Source organism: Epinephelus moara, chromosome 1 (assembly GCF_006386435.1).
Source record: "Epinephelus moara isolate mb chromosome 1, YSFRI_EMoa_1.0, whole genome shotgun sequence".
NCBI classification, from domain to species: Eukaryota; Metazoa; Chordata; class Actinopteri; order Perciformes; family Serranidae; genus Epinephelus; species Epinephelus moara.
This window is the reverse complement of record NC_065506.1, coordinates 31,835,228-31,861,587: the sequence shown is the minus strand read 5'-3', so window position 1 is coordinate 31,861,587 and position 26,360 is coordinate 31,835,228. Positions and strand designations below refer to the sequence as shown.

Below are 26,360 nucleotides of genomic sequence, written 5' to 3'. Positions count from 1 at the left end.
TGGATGAACATTGCATAAAAATGTCGTAGTGTAGTATGTCGTCCAAAATGGCACAAAAACGTTATGCTATCAAAATTGCATAAAAATATCAGAGTAAAGTATGTCGATGAACATTCCATAAAAATGTCGCAGTATAGTATGTCGTTCAAAATTATATAAAAACGTTATGCTATCAAAATTGCATAAAAATATCAGAGTAAAGTATGTCCTCTAAAATGTAATAAAAACTTAACCCTAATCCAAGATGGAGGACAAATTACTCTGATTTTCAAGTCTTCTTATTGGCATCCCATTCATGTAAGAACTTATTTCACAATTTTACTTTTAGTCTTCAAATCTCTTAATGGACTGGCTCCTGACTACTTATCTGATATGTTGGTCAAATACACTGTGAAGTTTAACTTTACAAGTAATGCAATCTTGGTAAAACTATATTGGGCAACGCTTGGCATTACCATAACTGTCATAAACAAGTCCCCAGCTTTTTTTCCCATACAGCAGTTGATACCTTAGCATCCAATTTGTCTTCGTCCGCTTTCTTTATAGCGTCCATAGAGGTTATGTTGAAACTTTAAAAAGCATTGTAAAAATATGAGATGTTCCTAAACAATGGAGATACATGGTTTTGTACAAGACACCAAGGATTAATGGAGACACAACAGAGAAAACTGGAGTAAACAAAGTCATTTTTTTAATAAAATGTTTATTATTACCTTTGTATTATTTTCTGTATACAAGAATGTGTAACAAAAGCCAAATAAGCAATCCATTTTAGACTTTTAAAAATGGTAAGGCATGTCTGCTTTTATAACCATCAACTTCAGTTCCCCCAAAACACTTCAAACAGCGTGCACTGACAGCTCCGAAAATCTTAATGTGCTCCTTAGTTATCTGATTTTGCAAATCACAACAGTATCACACTCACAGCATATGTTTTAGCAAAAGTGCAGCAAACGATTAACATCAAAATGGAGAAGACCTTGCATAACACGTTTTGTTCTAAACATTCTGTAAAAAACCTCAGCCGACCACGACTTTACTCCTTTTTTTTTTTTTTCTTCAGTTTTTTGAAATGCCAAAGAGAATGAACGAGACAAAAAAATAAAATAAAAAGGCTCACAGACAAATTAAGTTAAGCACTGAAGCATCTCAGACAGTGATACTGTATGTCTGACCAGGGTAATGTAGCTTGTCAGGAAAGAGAGAAAGGAATACACAAGGCAGTGGGAAATGGCAAACATTCCTCTCGTCATAATGAGAGCAGACCGTTGTTAGTACCGACACAAGCTCTTTGGAAAAATTCAGCCTCGTCTGAAACAGTCTTTTCTTGATTCTCTTTCATAAATGTATTTCAGGAACACCAGTAAAGACCTGCCTTATCCTCACTCATCCAAAACTCTTGTTGCACTCACTGGCTCTTTTGGGTGCATTCGACCTTTGTGTGGCTGCAGATGCTTACTGAGTTTTTACACTTTCTAAAACTCAGTCGTTAAGTTCTGTCTCACTTCTGGCCCTGACTCAGGAATATCTGCCCCCACAATGTTTTTTAATACTTAAAAACTGAATTTATATGGCTATGTTTGCCTGCAGCGACATATAACCCTAACTTACCCTTCTAACAGATTTTTTCTCCTCCCGTTGTATACTGTGTGTTTATTTAATCTACTAATTATGGAATCAGCGAAGCACAAAGATCATCTGAATGCCACTCTGTTACTGCCCAGTTGGATCTAGTTTAAGGGAACGATATGACACATAACATTAAAATAAAAGTGCTGACAAAACATCTATTTGTGTTCAACTCTGAAAAACAAGTGTAGATGTATTCTCTGAGAAATATAAACGTTTGAAGCTGAAATTGAATTATCAGTCTGAGCTTCAACAGTCTGGCGGCCCCATGTAACAGATCATGATTTTTACATGAAAGCTCCTTCACTGCAATTATCTGCTATCCAGGACTGCACTCCTGGGCGGGCGAATCCTAACAGATCAGGAGAACTGTTGCTGCACATCAGGCCTACCAGCTAGTTACTTTATTCAATATTTAGCACATTATAAATAGTTACTGCTGGGTGTCCATTCTGTCTAACTACGTCCCATCTGTCTCATCTGTCTGACCCTCTAAGTGAGTTCACATCGAGATCCATTTGCTTTCACCTCTGCCAGGCACAGTCGGGCGGAGGGCTCTGTGTGTGAAGATGATCCGGCAGAGGACACATGAGCGATTCAAAATATCAGAGACAAAAGTGTGATAGTTGTAACTTCTGCATAAACAGCTGCGTAAACACTATTTCAGATTTTTCTAGGTTGGTTAAACGTGTTGATGTGTGTTTAGTTTCCACTTCACCCCTGGTTTCATCTCATACAGACTTTGACATCTAAAGGGCTCAGAGGGCGTTCTCGGTCACCCCTGCAGTATGAACTGACATGCATGTACTTTTCGACCAATCAGAATGGATTCACCGGACTGATCTTAAAAACGCTGATTGAATTCTGTGTTATCATCCACTTTCCTATAGTGACTGAAAGAGCAACGAGACCGATCAGATGAATACGGCGAGGTGAAGATGACCTCCTTTCCCTGAAACACTACATCTAATCTTTGCAGCAGGGATGGGAGGTGAGGAGGGCTCCCACTGGTGACCAGTTCTCTGCGGATTATGTTCTTGATAGTCATCTCCCAATGCTGCCGCCTGGTGAGTTCCAGTTTTTGTGTTCCCTTACATTCCTAAGACCTTCTCAGCTCCCTCATAAGCCCAGTTCAGACCAAAGACTCGTGACGAGACGAAATCATTTTAGAATGCTGCAGAGAAAAGTTGCAGCGGTGTGAACTGGCCGGTCAGAGCTCGACTCAAGCCGGTTGATGGTGTCACTTGCAACTCAGCTGGTCAGCAACTGGTTTTAGTATGTAAAGCACCTGTTTCTACAGCCAGTCAGCTTGTAGTGAAGACTGCTGGTCAAGTCAGAAAGACTGCAGACAGCATGTTCGCTTACTGCGGCAGGTACCCCATGCCCACCAAGCCCTCTGTTTCCGTCCTCACTGTGTGCCACTGCTGCTGCTTGAAATATTTGCTTATATCCCCTCACACACACACATTCTCATTGACTGATTAATTGGCGCTGGTTATTTATAATATTGTGGCGTATTTATTCTGAATAAAGTCCATCTGATGCTCTTTTGTTTCTGTTTTTCGCCGTTTTATCACTACTACAAATGCAGCTGTAGCCAGTATCTCACTATCACTATCCTCATTCTTAGTTTTAAGAAGCTACAAATTATATTCAGCCACAAAATAAGTCTGTAAAGCCAGAAATCAGAACATAAGTAAAGAAGAGAGTTGATGCATAGAGATGATACACCATCTCATCTAGTTGCATTGGTGTGAACTTGCAGGTAGTTGCCTGTTTCAACTTGTCTCTTGGCGAATCTTTGGTCTGAAGTGGGTCTTAGATTCCTGGACCATGTTTTTGTTTGGATAATTCCTTTAATATAATTTATAACTGCTGCTCTGCTGTCTTCCTCGTCAGCCGTGATACTGGTTTTGATATTTATGTAGTGATGTTGATGTGAATTAAGTTTTCATCCAAATGAAGAGCCAATTTTAACTGAATTTAAGAAACCCTGGCAAAAGAAAATACAAATTAATGCATGTGCTTTATGTATCATAATTTCTTCGCTGAGTCCGTTTTAACAGCACTTTTGTTTTTATCTATACACCAACTCTTCACCTCGGTCCAGAGTAAATACTTTCTTGCAATACTTTTATTCCTCCTGCATTTCCACTCAGGTTTTTATGCACAAATTGAAAATGTACATAAAAACAAGCTGATGAAAATGCACTCTCTGTCTGTCCTTGCATTGATTTACTACACTGAACAGTTGTGACTTTGAGGAGGACCTTAAGTTGATCAGTTCAGTGCTGTCTGTCCTTAGGCTTCAGTTGGATAGAGGCCTGTCGCCTACCACAATTAAGGTTCACGCACCAGTGGTGCGGAGAAGGCTGCTGTTCAGTTACCTTCTCCTTAGGCGGTTTCTGCAGGGAGTAAAGTGGTGGAGGTCAAACGTTTTCCCATCTGGTCTGCAGTGAGAGCTTCCTGTAATGATTGGGGTCTCCCTTGTGAGTCATAATCTCCCCTCACTGGGCTCAAGAGCCCGCTGAGGGGAGATTTCCCTTTAGGTGCTGTCTGTGAAGACAACCATGTTGCTGATGCAAACTTTGGCAATGTGGCTATCAGTCTACTCCAGTTGTTAGCTCATTTGAAGGGATCACAGAAGCACTACACTTCAGCCGCACATGTAATTTCTGCGGGAGAATGTCATATTTTTTCAGGTCTTGCTGGTTTCAGTTTGATTCTGTTTCCAGTCTTGTGTCCCATGCTTGCTTTAGTATGCTCTGTGAAACATGCAGTCTCTTTGAGATGCTCACAGCAGCTGTTAATTTGTCACAGCGTCAGGTTCGGGGAAGGCCTTGTTGAGACAAGAGACTCGGGTTATTGTCTGTGTGAAAGCATTTCAGGTGCTTATGAGCTGATGGGATCGCATCCTCCAGGAACACTCCAGCAGGAGGGCGGCTGCCTTAAAATGCCCTCTTCTGTGGAGCAGTGAACATTTCTCCCTTTGTTTGTTTGTTTGCCTGCAACCCCTCAGGAAGCTCCTTTTTCTGTGCAACCACCAGAGGTCATGGCCATCGAGTTGTGTTGGTGGAGTGCAAACTATTAGCTTTGCTCCTTCTAGAGCCTGTTAGAGGTCAAAGCCTGTTTGGAGATAGACTGAACGTTATGAACAGTAACCCTAGTTCTACGAGCACAGTCAGAGCCCTCTAACTTTGCACCCTGCTTCTATTTGAGTTACTTTGTTCATGCCTGTTAAGAAAAAATATCCACTTGTATAACCTGTTGCCTGAAGGAGTGGTGAGTCTGTTCTGATTGGCCAAACATGAACGTGGGTGAACCTGCACTTACAGGAGGGGGGTTACAATGTGTAACCTCACATAAATATAATATAAACAAGTAATTAAAACATTCAACATAAATCATAATCCTTAATAATTGAAGCATGGGATCCAACAAAATAAATGAAAATGTCATTTACCATATACCTAATATCACTAACTCTGAGAAATAAGAAGGAAATCTGAGCTGTTTCATTGCGCGTTAAGTACCCAAACAGAAGAGAGTAAATCAGGTAACTGAATATTGTTAGCAGGCAATTGTAGTATAATGGCTTAGTGTTGTTGCGAAAACTCTCCTGTGTTTTTTTCTTTAATTTTACAGGCGATCAAATAACTTGTAAATACAAATAATACATTTATAAAAAAATGTAGCCATTAACTAAACCAGTAAGATTACATTACAGTACCTTCCAGTGAAATACATACTGCGACTGTTTATAAGTACAATACAATCAGTTAAATGATCTGAAAATATAGATCCTCTGTCTCTATGGGGTGGATGTTTCCTGTAGCTTTATAAACTTATGAAGCCGACAAAAAAATAATCTGTGCAAAGTAGTTTTCTTAGTGCAGTACATTCGCACTTTCTTAGAGAGAATCAAATGTGCAACTATAAAGTGGCTGTAAGAACCGCTGCCTCCTGAAGCCACACTGATATGACCAAACGGGAAACCAGGTGAACTGCTAGCACTGTACAATCCTGTACCAACCAATCCAAAACTGTGTAGCCTGCATAAAAAAACAACAACAAATTTTTTTTTTGTCAGTTAACATCATTTCCACGCATGCACACACAGTAAGACTTTCTCCTTTTGTTTGAGGGGGGAAAAGACTAATAGGACAAAATGGGCATCGTCTCGTTTTTCACAACTTCGTCATACAAAGAAAAATAAAAACAATTTCTGCTTTTATCTGAAAAATCAGATCGGATGGTTTTTACTTTCTAAAAGAGAAGCGTGTTCTTTAAAATCCACTTTAGAATAATGAGAAAACACCACATTTTCTTTTTCTTTTTTTTTTTTCAGAGATGTGAAAGCTGGTTCATTGATGGCACCGAGCATTCTTTGGGGGACGAGCAGGATGCAGCACTGCACTCACTTCCAGTCCTACCATACCACACAGTAAGCCATTCTTGACAGGTTTCCAGGAGGTTCTACATGTCCAGTGAGGGAACAGCAGTAGAACTTGCTGTTGAACATACTGTACGTGACAGTATAAGAGTCAGTGATCAGGCCACACTCGTGTATTATCTCCTTTGAGTCTGCGTTGCCCAGAGTGGGAGTGTGAGGGCGGCCATCACCAGCAGTAGGGAGGGTCCTCGGGAAAGTGACTTGCCTGCGGCTGCTGCTGCTGCGCGTTCATCGCTTCTGTCGGCTCCGATCACAGGAGCCTCTGTTCCAACAAAAACAAACTCTGTTGTGCAGCCATCAGAGCATCCGCTGCCGCTGCCAGAACTGCTGCCCTCGTCACCTGCAGCAACAGAATCACACAAATTAAAATTTACATACAAATAATATCTTCACAAGCAGCTATTGAGTTTGATCCATGGCGGAGGAGAAGTAAGGAGGCCCTGGTTACACCAGAAAGTGGAACAGTGAAACTAACCCACGCATCATAGTGACATAGGTGGTGCTTTAATGAGTCATTTATGCTGATTTAAATTGTTTTGTTCAGTTCAGTACAAAGATTTGCAGTATTTTTTTGGTCTTTGATGTTTGTTAACTTTTTTGTTCAGCATCACCATCCAAAGACACAGTACGTCAGTAAGCGACCACATCAAAATCATAACGCTGTTTGGCTCTGATTCTGGCTGCTTTCAGTTCAGTGGTAGTTTAGTCTGTTGCTGCTTCAACCTGTTCTGTTCAGTTTAGTACAGAACTAAGGCAACACATCCTCTTACAAAGGTTCATATCACATTCAAGGAAGTAGCCCCCCTACTGGTTAGGTTAGGGTTAGGAAAAGAATCATGGCTGGGCATCCTTACGTTGTGTACTCAATGTACAGATACATAGGTTAGGCTTCGTCTCAGTCTTACAGGTTAAGTTTAAACACTGATTGGGTTTAGGGAAAGAACATGATTGGGTGTCATCACATCACATACTTAAAGTTATGTACTTGACAACATACCTTAAAATAACTCAAAATTCACTTGGTTTCATTCGGGACACAAACACTGGTCTCCTTGGGGAAGTCCTGTGTTTGTTTGTTTGATCCATTCACCACCCCAGCCTGTCACCATACATGGACTTTTGCTCTTTCTACTATTTCCTTCTTTACTTCTGTCAGCACACTCGTCACATAATCCCAGTCTTCACAATTAAGGGTTATAAATGAATTCTAGGGCATTACTGTTTGTAGGTTTACACAGGAGCAGTGCACGAGAACAGTCTGGTTAAGGGTAGTAGCTCCTCAGCAAAGTATTTGCAACATACTTGTCACATCATTATTGTTTCTGTGGCTAAGCACTTCCTGAAAACAAATTTACCTTACCTCTGCAAATAAAACAAGTGTAATCAGTTGAAATATACAGTAATCTTTTCTCAGTGTAGGAGCCAGGATGTGATCAGTTTTCAACTTTACCTAAAAAACTGTGAAGGAAATTATGTTTTATAATGTTCCAAAACCTCAAAGTGAAAGCTTCACATAGTAATTACAATATGTTGAGAAAAGAGGGCTGAAATATGAGGAGATTCAAGATTTTCTTAAATGAATTCTAAGCACTTCATTACTAATTATTCTAATAAACTCTGGACATACATGTGTTTACTTCAGAGCTACAATCAGGTCCGACCCTCCATTAACCCACATAGTTTCTGTCCAAGCCCAAGCCACAGCAGCAATTTTGGCATGAGCCAAATTAAAAACCTGACGTTCCTCTGCGGGGGCTGGGAAAAAATGAAAACATTTATATCAAGCTAAAGTCAACTAAAGTCTTTTCAGTTTGGTAACAGACATTTGTGACACTTTTTCCGACATGTGCCTTCCCCAGTTCAGCACAGCCCAGAAACGGTCTCATATGCCAAATATACTTGATAGAGATTGAATAACATTTCTCTTTATTAATGAGAAGTGGGACTCGGACTCAGGGTTGGTTGATAACCCCTGAGGGTTGGGTTGGGCCCAGTCTGGTTTTGGCAAAGAATCCAATCTCTGCCTTACTTGTTGTTTCAGTTATTCCTACAGGCCCAACAAAGGCTGTATATGTTCAAGGCTCAGATTGTCAGTGACGATGGTGATTGAGCCAACTTTTGGGTTGATTTTATTAAAATCAATAAACTTCACTACAAATTTTCTTTTTGTCATAAGTGCATGTGGGACAGGGCCGAGGTGACAGAGCAAAACAAATGTTTTATATGATTGACAACGGCCAAAAATACCAGTTATGAGTGTGCAAAAGGTAGATCATTAAACAAGGATATTCCACTAATAAAGCATAGCACAGAAGCATGGCAGTGTAATGTACCTGCTTCTTTGAGATATTAACCTATGCAACAGTTTTAGTTTGTGCAGTATTGGGTCTCTGGGGCCGGAGAAGACTCCACTCCCAACAGAACAATAAACATGACAGCAACAAAAATGGAGTTGAGGTACAAAATTTAGTGGCAGTAGTCGCCCAGACACACTTTTGAAGCTCAGAGAATCTTCTCTCTTGTCAACTGAATGGGATCCACACAATCAGGAAGAAAGAATGGTTTCTGTCACAGCAGCATTGGAGATGTACATCTTCCTAAACATAGCCCTGGCTGTCTATCATTGTTGTGTTGCCGTACCTACAGCTATTTATTCTCCTAATAATGTCAGTCTTGCCTCGCTGCAACACTGATGCGTCCTGTGGAGTTGTATGATGAGTTGCTACGTGAATGACACCTGGGATCTTATTTTGGTACAGTTTATATTTCTGTGGGGGTATTGGTGTGTGTGTAGTGTGGTCCAAATCAAAACCGTGCAGTGATGGAAATCAATACAGAAACTTTTCTCTCTGTGTTTGACTTCAAATTCGTATTATTATTTTGTCCCCACCTGCACTTGCAAACACCCAAGAGACTGGAGAACTTACTTGAGTCCTGGAAGTAGATGTCATTTCCATTGTAGGCGTTCTTTAGCTTGTTGGTCATGACACGTAGAGCCATGATCTGCTGTCGTATCAGTGTGTCAGGTCTGGTGATATCCACGTCCACCTCTGGGTTGTTCACCTGGTTGGTTAGACCCTCCTTTACCACTTCAGGGAAATATCTAGACACAATGACATGGCAAACACTTGAAATACCTGATATTTCAGCGTAGTATCCCTGGAAACACTATGGCAATATTTTCTAGATGTACTACAAAACATCTCCCTCCCACCTCTACTGAATATTATTTCCCTCATGTTGATGACCCTGACCCAGACTCAGCAGCAAATTGAACATGGCCTGTCAGACGCTAGTGGCCCTGTTAGTCTGTTTATAAACATAACGTCACATTGTCATATTGCTTATTACTAATGCAATACAAGTTCGTTTTTACTCTGTGATGCCATCGGCATAGGTGATGGTGTAGGCTACTTTATAATTGGCCACTGCATAAAATTAAACTGCTTTACGGTCATACACCAGACCACCTAAACTGGAAATCAAGCCAACTCTAATTTTATGAGTCCAACAACATCATGGAAAGGATCCCTATAGAAAAAGAGAAGAAACAGCCCCAAAAAAAATCGCTATCACCAAACCCACCAGACTCCATTTAAACTAACAGTAATTTTAGTGTGTGGAGAGTCAGAATATTTTTTCATTTAACTGGGTAAATAAAGGTTTATTGTAACCAAATCAGAGTTTGTGATTGTTGGAACAGTAAAATGACGAACCAAGACGTTTTTTGTGAGTTCAGAGATACGACGTGCAAGGTACCCTTGGTTACAATACACTTACATTTTCACAGGAAATGTACAGTTTGCATACAGTCTCTTTCAAAATAAACCTTCTATGTTGGTACAACATCACAAATTGACATTTTTTCCCCTCCAATAACAATGGCACATGGTTGGCTTGAGAAAAAAATTAACAGGGTTTGGCGTTACATTCCAACAGGAAGCGAACACCGGCCACCCGGGTGAAGGTTGGTGGTTGTTGGACCCACCCACCATCCCTGTCACCCACCCTACCTGGACTTTTCAGCCCCTTAACTTACGCTGATGTCTGGCTGCGTTTCCCCCTGATGTTGCAGGGCACCATTAAACAATAACGGTGGCCAGCCGCGTACAAAGTCAATGTTAAAGGACGGCTTTTTTTTTTCTCAGTGTCTGATGCTGGACTTTGAATACTTTGAATAATAATCTGAGTCTGTGGCAAAAATAAGCTCTTTCGGTGGACGGAAACTGACGGTGTGTAATTGGTAGTTACATCGCAGCCTGTTCTTTTTCTGCTGGCTACAGTGGTCTCGGTCAATACTGAACAAATCTAAAAAATAGTTGTTCCCATTCCCACGCAAAAACAAAGGAAAATAACCACAAACTTACCCTTTAAGTGATATAATTGATGCTAAATTAGAGGCAATGTAATTGTAAGTGGGGGCCGACAGAGCTCAAAACCACCTCAGCTTTAAAAAGCACATGTAGATAGACAAAGCATGAGCAAATGAGGAAAACATCTTCACCACACACTTCACATTTAAAACGCAAATAGCTGCAAATGAATAAAACATGTTTACTTATCTCATGTTTATTTAATTGGCTTGTGCTTTATTTGCAGCATATGCGCTGTCAAAGTGGTGAGAATATTCTCCTCATGTGCTTGTGTTTTGTTCACGTATATGTGTTTTCTTAAACTGATGTTTTGTGCTCTCTCTGCCGCCAATGCAATCCAGTCAAATTACAGAGCCGGTGCAGTTGCTGTTATTTGCCAGTATCATCCCCGTGTGCAGCCATTGTGTCCCTCTCTTTCACTTACTGAAGTGTGTTTGACCAGGACTTTGCATCTTTGCATTCTGCACAGCACCACACACAGATAATGCTAAAAGGTAAATGGACTGCATTTATAGAACGCTTTTCAATCTTAACGGACAAAGCGCGTGTGTGTGTAATCAGGCTCAATGGCCTTTTTTATGCTGGGAGAGGTTGTGCTTTGCTACAGAGAGTGCTGAACGGGCCTGGTACCCACCAATGACTACTTTATTTTTTTTTTTTAACTTAATAAATCAAAAACAATTTAACTGCTGTGCGATTAAAATAATGCACTACATGAGAAAGGCAACATGTGCTCACAAGGAAGGAGTGTATCATTTAATTGCTGCAGTAATTGCAGTCTTGTTTACATTTTTACTGTTATTATGCCTGTGTGTAACCATTTAACCATTAATTTTGTATTTAATGTTAATTAAATTGTATTTAATTTAAAGTTTTATACAAAGTGAAGTGTGCATAGTTTGTAATTTCATAACGTACTACTAACATTGACTGTTTCTTATCATCTCTGGGCATCAGTTTACCTTCCAGATTTAGAGCTATGCTTAAAAATGTGACTGGCACAAACAAGAGAATTAACATGTCTTTTATTGCACCATCTGGTGATTTTGTTACTTGGAGAGGGCCAAAGTGATGGGGTGATATATTTTCTCTGCCAGCATCTCTGGTTCACTGTCAGAGAAAACAACTCACTGTCCAATCTACTGTACAGCTCAGCGACACTCTACACGCTGCAGTGGTGATAAGAGGTGTTGGAAACTCGGCAGTCCTCTGGGTATTAGAGCCTCAGAGCTTATATAGAGGTTCTCCATATAAGCACTAACCATTGTACTCACAGAGAGTTAATCTGTGAACACAGCACGGTTATTTTAATCCCTGGCAGGCAAAATGTGATAACCGTAGAGTGAGGTGACTTTGCCGTGGTTATTAAGAGTAGCAGAAGTCCTCACCTGCCCTTCGTGTGGCTGTTCCAGCACTGATCCTCATCAGCCTCTGTGAGCTTGCCCTTGGCACAGATGTCATCAGGAAGGTTGGACCAGAACCTCCTGGACTCCTTTAACTTCTCTTTGATGTCAATCACCTGCCATGGGCCAAAACAGAAATATATGAGGGTTGATAATTTCATATTTTAAAAGTCTGAGAAGTCAGGGTGAGAAATGAACTGTCAAGTTGTCGTGCTTAATATATTCACCGAAATAGACGCAACTTAAGCTGTTCTCGGAATATTAAATATATCCCACTACTTTCAGTTAAAACAACTTTCAGAAAGTGTATTTTGGAAAATATAATCAATGGAAAAAATGTTACAATTAAGAAAAAAATTAGAAAAGGTAACCTCAGCGATGCATGCTCAAGAAACTAAAAAAGTAAATAAATAAAACTAACACGAATACAGCTGACTCCTATTGCTCCATCTCTGTACAGGAGTGCGACACATCGCGATTTAAACATTCATGTGGCAGCGAAAGTTTGTGTAGTTGCACAGCCCCTTCTGTTCATGTATTCCACCAGGACACAGAAGTACTGTTGGACTGCCCACGGTTCTTTGCTTCTTGTCCACTTGTATCCATATTGTGTTCATCTCTGATTCATACAAGACAGACTTGGGGTATCAAATTTGATATCTGGCATGAGCAGTCACCCCCGACTGATTCCATCTGGACTCGGCAAGAAGTTTGAGCGAGTGACCAGCAAACAGGCGGAAAGAAAAAGAAAAAAAAAAAACATGAGGATTCAGAAGCACATTGTGTCGCTTTTGTCACTTTGATGGAGTTGGTAACAACCGTAAAGACTGAGAACACAAAAACCAATCTAAATATAAGTGGTACAGTATTCATTTGAAATATTAAGCACGTGCCATATGTGTAAATATGTTGGATAAGAACGTGTTTACAACATAAAGAAACTCCCGTGTCCTTAAGAAGTACTACGCTTCTGTCACAGGAGAGCAGGATGATACACACCCACACCCACACACACACACACACACACACACACCATGAACATTAACCTACCCTGAATGTTGTGAGATTCAAGATTTTTAAACTTAAAGCCATAGTGTAACACTCTGAAGTATATTTTAAAGAGTTACAGCAAATGAGAGGACCACTCTTCTGTCCGTTAGTCACTTATGAAGCTAAAGCCAGCAACTTATTTGTTTAGCCGAGCATAAAGACTGGGGTAAACAGTTAGCCTGGCTCTGTGTAAAAGAGATTAAATCTGCCCACTAGCACTTTTAAAGCTCCCTCATTAAAACTTTTTATTTTGTTAATCTGTACAAAAGCTAAAGAGTAAAAACAACATGTTGCTGTTTTAAATGTTGGTTATGAGCCAGGCTGTTTCTGTGCGGCAGTAGTCGTGTCTCAATCCAAATTCAGCACATATTTTTTTTAGAATATGGGCAAAAGAAGGGCATCAATGGAGTTCTGGTAACAGCTCTGTGTACATACATAAGAGCCATTCAGAAACATTAAAGAGAGCTTGCAGCAGACAGTTCAGTGATTACATCATGACTGTACGTCATTGTTTATTCACTGAATCTGTTTTCAGTTCACTTAATCACATATAACTTTTATCAATACACTATCTTTTTCACCTACCCCAAGCATAGAGATTTTTTTGCAAAACTTGGAAAAGTCCTGGCTTTTCCACACAGGTTCCTTTTTATGTGCAAATTGAAAATGTGCATAAAAACAGGTGGCTAAAAAGACATCTAGTGACTTCCTGGAATCACCAAGAAATAGTCAAGCACATAACCCCACATGAAACTACAACTTGTCACTGTTCCTCAGTTTTTTTTGTATTGAGAGGCAAGTTATGAAGTTTTAATTAGTGGGCTCTGACCTTGCTGGCAGATCTTTGGACAGAGCTAAGCTGGCTGTTTTCAGGCTTTTTTAAAAGCTAACAGGCTACAGCTTCAAGTTTACCATACAAATGGGAGAGATGGATCAGTCTTACTACTCTAATTACTTCCTGACTAAACTTAGTACCAGCGTCAGTGTACATTTAACTACAATGTCAATTTGATGATAATAAAATATGCTCTTTTTTAAAAAACTACTCAAAATGTTCCAAATGTACAGATGCTTGGCTCTATTTATACTCTTCCTTTCTCCTGGGTTTATAAATTCAGAGTGGAAATTAGTACAAGTAGAAAACTACAAAAGTGCACTCAGTACAGTACAGATCTCCTTCAGGTGGCCACTTGAGCTGATCGCGTCCACTCTTGACAATTTTTATTTCTTGATTCTTTAAACAGATGCACGGAAGCTAATGAAAATACACATCTTGTCTATTTTTAATGGAGCTGCAGCAGATGTCCCGCTGAGGACGAATATATTCTCTATAACTAAAACACAGCCACAAATCTTTGATACATGTCATTCATAACTTGCCTTTTGATGGTATTAAATTTGTCTGTAGGCTACAACACAGCAAAGTAGGAACTGACAATAAACACAATTAAAATAGACCAAAAAAGAAACCATTTAACTACATAGCTGACTTATTTAAAGGTAGAAGCATAAATATCAGGGGAAAATCTGCAAGTCTACGAAACTGGGCTGGCAAAACACTCTACACTGCCGGTGTGGTGTGACACAGAGCGGAGGACAGAACAAAACTGGGTTGCAGTGATGGCAGCCCGACGGCAAAGAGATACACCCAGCTCCATTACAGTCAAGATGGCGGCAAAGATAACAAAAAATGGGAATTTATTTATCTTGTGTCGTGCCTAACTTTCATGGATCATAGCAGTTCAGGCATGGCATTAATCTGAAGATGCTCCAGTTCGAAATAAGACCAAACTCTTATATGGATGCCATTTTTGAGCTGCGACGAAGGCTAAAATATCGCTTGCAACAGACAGTAAGGCTTGTTGTTTTCAGCTGAGACGATTTTCAAAAAACTTGCGGCCCCTACTGGCTGATTGAGGAACCAGCAGTTAATGACGGTATAAAGCAGTCAATAAAACAAGTTTTTTTAACACTTGTGAATCACTACAACCACAAGATGTATTTGAGCCTACAGTCATAAATGTGCACACAAAATATGAGGCTGATTGGTCCAGTAGTTTGTGAAATTAGCTGCAGACAGACAGATAAACACATTCACACACACAACCAAACACCTGGTGAAGGTTATAAAAGCCTAAATGAGAAGAAAACACAGGTGATCTTCGCTTAAAAAGTCAAAACAAATACACAAACAAAATCCTGCATTCATAAAACAAAGCGCCTACTGGACATGTGATGTATTCATAGCATGTGTGAGGGTGTGTTAAAACATATTTGGGAAGAAAGAACATTGTTGATGGGTCACGACCTTCTCTGCAATATTCTATTACTTTTAACAGTATTGCAATTTTTTCTGTAAATTGTTTTGGACTTGAACCAATTTCAGCTGCTGAATTCTTCAAGGGTCTGAAAAGCATAGACTGCTATTTATAATTCATATCCATATGTCAGAAACAACATCATGGAAAGCCCAGTGCCTCTATTCCTAATCATAGTAATATTTCAGCTGAGTTGTCAGAGTATACAAAACTGGATATATTTTACCTCAACTTTAGAAACCCAGTGATATTGATGATAATTGCTCAGTGTGGAAGCGATCTGTCCTGGCTGAAATCTTTGAACCACAAAGTTGAGGTGGCTGTTGAAAGAGTTCATTCAGTTATAGGCACACTGCTGTGTCAGAAACAAAATAAAATCTCCAGACATAAAACAAACACAAGGAAGTGAACACCTCCCACTCCAAACCCTTTAATTAACTCGGGGAGGAGTGATTGACAGGAGTTGTGGCCTCAGGCCTCTCTTCATTGGTTGAAAGGATTTTTCTTGAAGCAGGGAAATTAGAGCTGCCAACTTATCCAAGAGTCTGACACGTTAACCTGCTTGTTTGTAGCAACACATATGTTCTCTCTAATTACTTGTAAATAATGTTAATCCACAAAATGTTTCTGCTAGGGCTGAGCAATATGGAGAAAATCACAATATCACAATATGTTTGACCTTAATATCAATATTATGACGATAATGTAGGGTTAATGAGTGCTTTCACAAAATATTTACACTTGGATTGAACTAATCATCATTAATGTAGATGACTAAGTGGGTAAAGGCAAATAGTAGAACATCACAAACAACCTGGTAAATTCAGGAAACTGTATCACTGTCTGTAACAGAGCCTTTAAAACCAGGAAAAGACGGCACTCATGATATCCAAAATCTAAGGCAATATCTAGTGTCATATCACAGTATCAGTACAATATTGATATGTTGCCCTGCCCTCGTCTCTACTGCAGCTGTAATGAAAATATTACTTGACAAAAACAACTCGAGCTTTACTTACTAGTCTTTTCTGGATTCTTCAACATTTCGCAGGTTCAGCAGTGATAAAACAGTATGAACGAAATCTTTAGAAAAAGCAAGTTAGTGGACTTTCAACTGGGATTGTTTTGTTAAACTAATAACTCCAAAGACAATATCAACATTTAATGCTTCATTTTTAAGCCAACATAGATGAACAATCCTAAAAAGTGCTATGGATAAAATCGGACCAGTTACAAGTAAGAGCTTCATATCAGCAGATCCATCTCAATAACAAATGAACAGAGTTCACCAGCTGATGAAGGCTGTGTGATGAAGTTGAAAGTTCAAGAAAAAGCCACCTAATGGATGCTGAGTTATGGTTGTTGTTTCTCTATGATACACATGGAGAGAGACCACAGCAGAAAATTAGATCAGACTTTGCTGCAGCACATTCTCTCAGATGTACTATCTCAGAATAGATGTGTGTTTAACACCTGCTCTCCCAGTGTCTGTCACATTTTTCTATTTACATATTCTGTCTCTGTATTTTGCACACTTGCATACTCCACTGCGGTGGAGGAATTTATAGGTGTTATTATTTACACATACTGTTAGCATGTCAGGTTTCATACATGTTATATTAGTGGTAACTGTTCTGTGCATCTTTATACACAAGTGTCCAATTAAAAGATCAGGAACTATGTGTTGAGATGTTCCGCAACTTATCACTGTGTCCCCCCCCCCCCAGAGCGGCACATTAGCACCTTATTTATAATACAGTTCCATCAATTATCAATCAATCAGCTCCTCTAAGTCTGAGGCCATGGTCCTCAGCTGGTAAACGGTAGATTGCCCACTCCAGGTCGGGGGTGAGGTCCTGCCTCAGGTGGAGGAGTTTAAGTATCTTGGAATCCTGTTCACGAGTGAGGGTAGGATGGAGCGGGAGATTGACAGGCGGATTGGGGCGGCGTCAGCAGTGATGCGGGCGCTTAACCGGTCTGTTGTGGTGAAGAGGGAGCTTAGCCAGAAAGCGAAGCTCTCGATTTACCGGTCAATCTACGTTCCAACCCTCACCTATGGTCACGAGCTCTGGGTAGTGACCGAAAGAATGAGATTGCGAGTACAAGCGGCCGAAATGAGTTTCCTCCGCAGGGTGGCTGGGCTCAGCCTTAAAGATAGGGTGAGGAGCTCCGACATCTGGGAGGGACTCGGAGTAGAGCTGCTGCTCCTCCATATCGCAAGGAGCCAGTTGAGGTGGTTCGGGCATCTAGTAAGGATGCCTTCCGGACGCCTCCCTTGGGAGGTGTTTCGGGCATGTCCAACCGGGAGGCGACCCAGGACACACTGGAGGGATTACATCGCCCGGCTGGCCTGGGAACGCCTCGGAGTTCCCTCGGAAGAGCTGACAGAAGTGGCTGGGGAGAGGACTGTCTGGGCTTCTTTGCCGAGGCTACTGCCCCCGCGACCCAGACCCGGATAAGCGGAGGACTACGAGTACGAGTTCCATCAATTATTTAATTTCTGTTGGAGTTGTAATGTTAACTTCCCAAAACACAAAAAAGCAAGACAGAGCCGCTAACATTACCTCAAACTACATGTACTGTTGTGACATCTGAAGTTTTAGTCCTGAACTTGGATTTAATGGACTGTAGCCTGTAGTTTGTTGGGTTTGGAAGTAACACCAGGCAGAAAGTAAGGTAATTGGTAGTAATGCACGGGCCTGGCCTGCCCTGAGGGCTAATCTGCTCCGCCTAACCCTCAAACATATGCGTTAATCAATGACCCAAGCTCGAACTGCAAACCGCAGCTAAAAGTTATTGGTAATGACCTTTGCTAATAACAATCTGCTTGCTGTTGGCTATATTGAATGTCATTTCCAGGAAATATCACAATGTAAAACGTGTTTATGTTTTAAAAAATACAAATGTAGGAAGACAGCAGGTGGTCACCCATCTTTTAAGTGAATATGTTTCATGTATGATCTTGAACGCAGAGCTGATAACCTGCGTGGTTTGGTTACATGAGCGCGCAGCTGATAGGAGGAGTGGTTTGTTTACATGACATCACTGAAGTGCAAATTAAACAGATTCAGTGTAAACAGAGAGGCGCTAACTCACTTTTAGGCCAAGTGTGAGGTCTATATATTTGCAGAGGGAATTATTTTTACCGGAAATTATGAGCAGAGAGATTTAAACACAAAGGACTAAGACTGATTTTCTTGGTCAAAAGCTGAATAACAGAGGGCCTGAGCAGAGCAGCACTGTTAATAAAGCTGCTTACTGTGTGAGAGAGATGGAGAGAGAGAAAGGAAGAGAAGATGGAAGTTGTATCAGGCTATTGCACAATGTTTCTGTAAGTTATTGATAACTTATTCATGACTCACCCGCCCAAAACCTGCAGTATTTTATAACAAGCCTAGCTGAACCACCTGACCTGTGGGTCAACCCGCAGGACCCATGGGCTGTGCGTCGACCCCTGCTGTACATCACTACTAGTTTGTTGGGCATGCTAATGTTGGCAGTTTACTGTATAATAGTGCAGAGACTGAGACATGGCCAAGACCAAAGTGTATCAAGACTGAGACAAGACCAAGACCAAAGTGTATCAAGACTGAGACAAGATCAAGACCAAAGTGTATCAAGACTGAGACAAGACCAAGACATGAGCAAGACCAGACCAGTGCAAGTCCCACACTGCATTCACACAAACCAAAGGCAGTGGCACACAGAAATCAAATAATGATTCCTCTTCATTTACATCTTTACTGCCATCCTGCACACATTTATGTATACATGTACCATGAGAATTGTCTTTATTAAATAATAAAAATGAACTGCAGAGTTAAATTTTATTTGGTGGCATTTTCTTTTGTTTTCTATGAGGAAACAAATATTAACCAACACTAAGCAGCTCTAATCAACCTAACCCTTTTTATTTAACACTCGTTTTTTGCACAGTTGTGGTCTTGACCAGAGTTGAAATAAAATCTAGAGCAGTGGTTCCCAACTGGTCAAGCTGTTGGGTCCAGATTTCTCCTAAGCCATTAATTTAAGGTCCACACAGTTTAGTATATATTCAGTGTCATACTTGCGTTTGGCCATGTTGTCGAGCTAGTTTGCTGTCTCTGTCAAGTAGCTGTCTGTTAGTCACTCAATCTACAGCAGGAAACGGCATTTCAAAATAAATGCATTGTGCTGGAAATTCACTGTCCTTTAAAATAAAGTGTGTTTTTTACAAAGTTGACATGTTCACAAGTCACTTGCTATCCATTCAGAATGGTAATTGTGGTCTAGTCCAAGATGAGACTGACAGTAGTCTGAAAATGCGTCTTGAGTACTGTAGCACTGCACTTTTACTCCAAACTCAAGATGTCAAATATCTCTTTTACTACAGCCTCAAACACACCACTTGTGGAAAAGCCAAGGCTTGAGAGACCCACTGTGCTGTGTTACAGTTGTTAAAATATGGAAAGATAATCACTCGTCGGGGGGATGGGATTAGTGACATCACTTACATGTATCCAAGGAGTTTAAATGTGTCAGTCATGTCAGCTGTAAATCACAGCTACACTCTGCTTGTTAAAGCAGTGTGTTTTGTGGTTGGTGGTTAGTTCAGGATGTGAGACCGACTGCTCCATTGTCGTTGTGAGAGAGCGGGAACTATCGGGTTAGCTCTGAGCCTGAGGTAATAACCCGGTGAGCAGTAGCATTTCTTTATCTTGGCTTTGGCTGCAGGCCACAGTAGCCTGTGGTTCATTCAATAAAGCCCTTGCTGAACAGAGTAAACACCTCATACAGTATAAATTAACTCTGCTTCTTGAGGGTGCTGCGAATTTGACAAGTTATATAACTGCTTCCCATTATGTTAAATATTTAACAGTGTTACACATCTGCATGTGCCAGCTGTTGTTGTGAAAATTACCCCTCACTAAGATTTAAAAATTCATTTAGGAGGAGGAAGGAGTGGTCAACCTTGTGGTTACCTGATTAAAACACTCATTAAGCAGCACTCACCTCGTCCCTTAATCCTGATCCCTCCTACCTGGATCTTACACACATGACAAACTGAATGATTTAAAAAAAAAAAGTTTTCATTGGATTTACATATTTAAATGGTTTCATCTCTCTTTACCCATTTCTTGAACTCATTTTATTGGACTTCTTATACTGGATTTGCTACATTAGTATTGGATCCGTTATAATCCCATTGTAGAATTATAATCCCCTTGCTGCATTTTGTATTTCCACTAACTGCTTCAACTTTCTGTTCATGTTTTGCAATTGCCACTTTCCCACCTACAGCTCTGACTGCACTCCCCGCTGTCTGATGAGGAAAAATCTTCCTTTAAATTTCTCCTGCTGGGGTTTTTTCCGGCTTTAATAGAGAGTTTATGCTGAGTTAGGAACTGTTGCTGTTGTGAGGTAATGTCTGCGATATTGGGCTGAATAAACAACCTTTATCTGACTACTGAAACATAAAGGTAATTCTGCCTTAAATGGATTTATGCCATATAGTATGTTGCTGTGTGGTTAATGTGATAGGTTACAGCCATCTCTAGATATGTCTCCTGCCACCAAAAATACTTTTTAAATTGCTTGTGGGTTTCTGTTTCAGTATCCATAGACCTCAAATTTTTATTCATTGTAAGTGCACTTGTGCTTTGTTCCTTTCTTCAGGAATAAAAAAAAGAATCACATTAATTTGGCTGCTACAAATTTATGATTCAGACAACAGTGGTTAAAAAAAACCCTACCTTCATCCTATTTATTCATTCTTGAGCCTCCAGTTACAGTTCAAGTCCTCATTCCTCATGTGCGCTTACTAAAGTGCACACGGATACCAGTAATAGCCAAAAAAAGAAACATGCGCACACACACACGACCCTCATCATGTCCTAGCTACACTGGGGATTTGGGAGAGTGCGTACAGTGAAGCCTCGGGTCTTAACAGGACATGAAAGGGCCTGTACCAACAGGATGCCACTGCAGGAGACTGCCCTCACATTTGATGTGGTAATCCTGTCATGGAGACACCAAAGCTGGTTAGGTTTAACACATGCTGGTGTGGCTGTGATTCATAATGGCCCCAAGCAGCCTGGCACTGACAACAAAATATGGATCAGATCAGAATGTGCTCGGTTATTATGCTTGAACTTTAAAATTTAACCATAGTAATGTGACATTTATATGGTCCATTCTGACAGCCCAGTGTCTGCAAACAGGAATATGCAGGTGAACTGGAGGCAGGGTGTGTGTGTGTGTGTGTGTGTGCCTGCGTGCGTGCATGCGTGTATACATGCATAATCCATTTATGATTTATTTGGGAATTGGTGCCTATGGAAATACGATGCAGTGTTTTCCATGTTTATAACATAATGTGCAGTCCACATAAACAGTGTCAAGAGTTCAGTATCAGCACAATCTATTGTCATACACAACTGCAGCAGTAAACAAACACTTATTCATAAATAAATGCAAAAACATACATATAAACGCGCACACACACACACTAAACGCGCACACACACACACACACACACACACACACACACACACACACACACACACACACACACTGCACTGAGGGTGAATTGTCAAGACAAACAAACAACCATGAGTCTTTACATGAGCGCCCAGGGGCAGTGAGTCTGACTCCAGCTATAGTAGTTACTGCTCTCACTGCATCTGTGCTGCTGCTGCTGCAGCCGCAGGATTAGATGCAGCCGAACCCTTCAGTCTCTCTCCTTGTCTCACTGACAGCCCAGAGTTCACTGCTGCACGGCTTTACACAAACCTCTAAATAACTAATAATATCAAGTTCAGGTCCATTGGTCGAAGAGATCGAGAACAGCGATACAGATTTTTTTCTCAGCTGGAGACAATGTACCTGTTTATTTTCCATTTTAAAATGGTATGCTCTGTTTCCAGTTTATTAGGTACACCTTGCCAAAACTGATGCTGACTAATACAACAGCCCTGCAATAAATAATAAAGGTTATAATGTTCGGTTTGTGTCTAAACTGTCAGAGAGTCTGCAGTCTGTGGTGCCTGTAGAACTATGTTGCATCATACTTGTCCAGCCCATTTATATGAATGAGTGTGGGCTACATAACAGAAACACCTCTTTTAAGCATTTTCACCAAAAACTGAACCGTATATCCTACATGGAGCTTGTGTTAATTGCAGGATTGTTGTACTAGTCTGCATTGGTTTTATCAGGTGTACCTAACAAACTGGCAACTGAGTGTAATCATTTCACAAAAACACAGCCACACATGCTTAAAGCATTTTTAACTCAGCATGAAAGCAGACATAAATACCTCTCCATATGTTGTCATTTTCTACAGTGGCAAGAGATTAATGAGACGATGATTAAATTACGACACAGACGGCAGAATCATCCACAGTCACATTCATGACTTTGTGTCGTCAACTGCTGTTGAGTGAACTCTTATTTTACCCAATCCTTTGTCTTGGCATACCACAGAAGCTGCCCTGCCTGGTTGTCTCTGTGAAGACTTGTATACAGACTGTGAGTAGAGCAAGGTTTAAACACTGCTTACATCTCTGTTAACACTGATTTTCTGCCCAAGAACACACATGGGCCATTAACCAAACCTATCTTGATTGATTGATTTCACAAAAACAAACTGATCCGATATGACTCACTGTGTGCTAAATAGATTAGTTGGAGAAAGGCCTACAGTCCTCTGGGCAAAGGCTCCTTTGCCTATATTCACATTTAAAGTCTGACCTAATGCCACAGTCATGTGCTATATGTGCACTGAGAGGCTGCTGGTCACTGTCATTGTTCCCCCTCTTCATATTGGCCTCACGTGTGGCTGCACTACAAAGGCATCTCTTCACAGGCAGCAAGATGAGAGATGATAACAATGGGTTTCTTTCACAAACAGTGTGTGAATGTTTTATGCACAAATCTGGGATTTATCAATATTTTCTGTCCTCAATTTGTTCATACTCTGCAAACAACTTTAGAACTTCCTCAGACAATGGGTACGCACAAATGACAAAGAAAATACAAACACACCTTTTATCTAAATGCATAGCATATTTAAACCACACTTATTAAAGGGGTTATAATAATGCACATGTGTATTTGCTACCCTTTCATCCTCTGTCATTATCGTCATAATTAAAATAGTTGACTATGGTAACTGAGTGTTCCAGTCCTGGCTAACAACAGAGTACATGAGAATATCCATACTGAAATGTCATAGTTTTGGTTTTCATGTGTTTTCATTCAAATTATCGGTTACTCCTACAAATTTTTGGTGTGATAAAATTATTATCATTATTCCTAGCAGGTGTTAAGATGGCGTATCTATCCTTGCTGCATATTGCAGCCTGTGCCTTCAGCGGAGAGCGCATAACACGTTTGAAAAGAGTGACAAGCTGCTTATCAGTTGTTTCCAACAGCCAAGATATTCAGAGAGGTGTTTTTGGGCCTTAAAATGTGTCTAGAAACCACTTCACCGCTTCCTCCATAATATACCTCTGGGCAAACGTATTTCCTTAAATAGATAAATGGGGGCGTGACAGAATGCTGATTGCAGATAGTAAGCACGTGCCTCTTAATTTAGAATGATTCTGATTCACTGACGTGCATGGTTGTAACAACAAAATTGGCTGGTGCGCAGATGTCATGAGTTAGATGGTAATTTTGTGTGCACACTTATTTAATCTATTTAAAAATAGCCAACAGACTCCTTTCCCATTGCTAGTAGACCAGAGCCATGAACACAGCTCTGTTGCTTTTCTGTTCTTATTTTAACTGGTGTGTTACATTCGACGTCACGAACGACACGACATGCCGGAAAACAGGGTGAGTAAATAGCAGGAACCAGCATGGAAGCCAATGAAAATGTTACTTCTTTCTTTTTTAATATCTGTTGCTAATTCAGTCTCTCTTTAGAACTTTGTGCCGACTAATTTAGATAAGTCATCGAGGGCTGCTTGGACGGAGACGAACAAAATTTGCGTCAGTGCATCATTGCATCATGCTGGAAAAGGGGCAAAAATTAGTGCATCCACCAGGGTGTCATGTTTCTATCACTGCTGATTGGAGCTGACTGAAGCTGAAGCCAATAAAAACCCATAACTACTGCAAAGTTATTTGCCATGACAATCAGTCCTGATCGTGACCTTTCCCATTAAATACAAAAGCCCAATGTTCGGGTGCTTTCAGACCTAGAGTTGTTGTGCTTTGGTCTGACTCAAGGACTAATTTTGTTACAAAGTTGCATAATTGCCAAGAGGTGGTTCGTGTTCTCACGGCAGCATTTACAAGCGGACCAGATCAAATGCCTTGGTCAGAATTTCCATGTGGGAAAAATCCAGGAAGTAAAGCAAACGTTGAAGAAGAGTACACTTGCAAGATAAATGTGACACTTTCTAATGTCACAATGGAGGGACAACTACGCAGGTTGATTTTAGCGCTGCTCATCGTGGACTATATTGCTGTCATTGTTCATTTTAGTCAAACCATACAGTTTGAAAACGAGGCGCGGCTCCAACTAGAAAACAATGTTTTGATGCATTGGATGTGCTGAATGTGCATATTAAGGCAGTACAGGAGGAGGTGCACATTAATAATCCTCCAGGACTGTAACATGCTCATGTTTAACCCAAACAATGTGTCATGTGACTGCAGTTGGTTCAGATCGAGGTCACAAATATATTGTAACTGGACCGAGACCACCTGTTCAAGAAGGTCTTGGTCCGGTTGTTTTGGTGTGCACCCAAGTGTGATTGCTTTGTTCACACCTGCCCAAATGAACTGCACTTAGGGGGCAAACAAACTTGAGTTCTATTGAACCGAACCAAAAAGATCAGGTGTGAAAGCACCCTTACTTTTGGCTGAGTCACTCAGAGTGATTTGAATTAAAACGTCAATAATAATGTATCTCTCTGTCTAATAATTACCAGCAAACACCAAAGCTTGTAACAATATAAAACAGTCTCCTCAAAATCTGCAGTTTCAATAATCAAAATACAAAAAGCAACCCTATGAGTGTAGTTTTACCCTCTAATCTATCCTCTCATTTCCTTTGTGTACTGCCTGAATCAAATATTTTATTCAAACAAAGCTTTATCTCACCGCCTCCTCCTGGGTTTGCTGAGTCTTGGAAGTGGTGTCAAGTGCTTGTTGATTCATCAGAGCATGTAGGGCACCCTCCAGCAATGCATGTTAATGTAGGTCCGGTAATTTTAATTAGGACTTTCACAGGTCATATGCACCTGCTTCACTTCCAAATAACAACCAAACAGTTGACTTTCGAGAAACTTAGCAGTGAGCAAACCTCATCAAACATTTAAACAGCAAACCAGACAGAACTCTCATACTTTACGTCTTATATGAATGCTGACAAATGTTAAAAGAATGTGCAGACAGTTTCTATGTTCAAAGTGCTTGTAACTGTTAAGTGTTGTATGTGGGAGTGGAGCTCAAGCTCACTCAAGCAAGGTTTAAACACTGTGATCGGCCCCTGCGTATGTCTCTGCTAATGACAATGATTCTCAGCCCAAGAACACACATGGACCATTAACAAAGCCGATCTTAATCGATTTCACAAAAAAAATAATGCGATCCAGTATGACTCACTGTGTTTGTGAAGAAAGCATTAATCGAAACCAAAGCACGCACCACCAGCTTGTCAGTCCTGTCAAATGACTCATACAACACTCAATTTCCTGAAGAATGAATTATAAAAAAAGAAAACAAGAACATTTTTAACACAGGCACATTTAGAACAGCAGATGGCAATGCAGTGAAATTAAAGCAACATCTACAAAAATGTTGGTTAAATGGAAAAGAGAGATTTTCTAGATAACAGAGGACACTGGAGCATAACTGTACCTTCCCTGCACAGTCTGCGGCCCTAATAGATAAATCCCAGTGCCCCCTGATCTGAGTCTAGACAGTGGAACAGCCACACTGGCCTTTGGAAAATGATCTCAATGTGTGTTCAGGCTCATGTTGATTTAAAAGCCCAGGACGTGGTTTAAATACTAACAATAGAATTAAAATCAATACAGATTTTCAGAGGAAGGCAGTGTCGAAGGCTAAAAGGAAGATAATGTGTTTCCTCTTTCAAGACATAGAAAGTAGCCGCAGCTTTTCAAGCTATAGCTTCAAT

At 40.5% G+C, this 26,360-nt stretch overlaps 1 protein-coding gene across 2 annotated transcripts in view; it reads right to left on the bottom strand.

The window, feature by feature from the left end:
* Positions 1-5,243: 5,243 nt before the first annotated feature.
* gpc6a (glypican 6a) overlaps positions 5,244-26,360 on the bottom strand; it is a 221,398-nt gene continuing 200,281 nt past the window's right edge. For both annotated transcript variants that reach the window (XM_050049183.1, XM_050049192.1), the window contains 3 exons: positions 11,844-11,974; positions 9,010-9,185; positions 5,244-6,422 (listed from right to left, as the gene is read on the bottom strand). In XM_050049183.1, the coding sequence (XP_049905140.1) occupies positions 6,199-6,422; positions 9,010-9,185; positions 11,844-11,974 (531 nt within the window). In that variant the 3' untranslated portion in view covers positions 5,244-6,198. The remainder of the gene's footprint in view (positions 6,423-9,009; positions 9,186-11,843; positions 11,975-26,360) is intronic.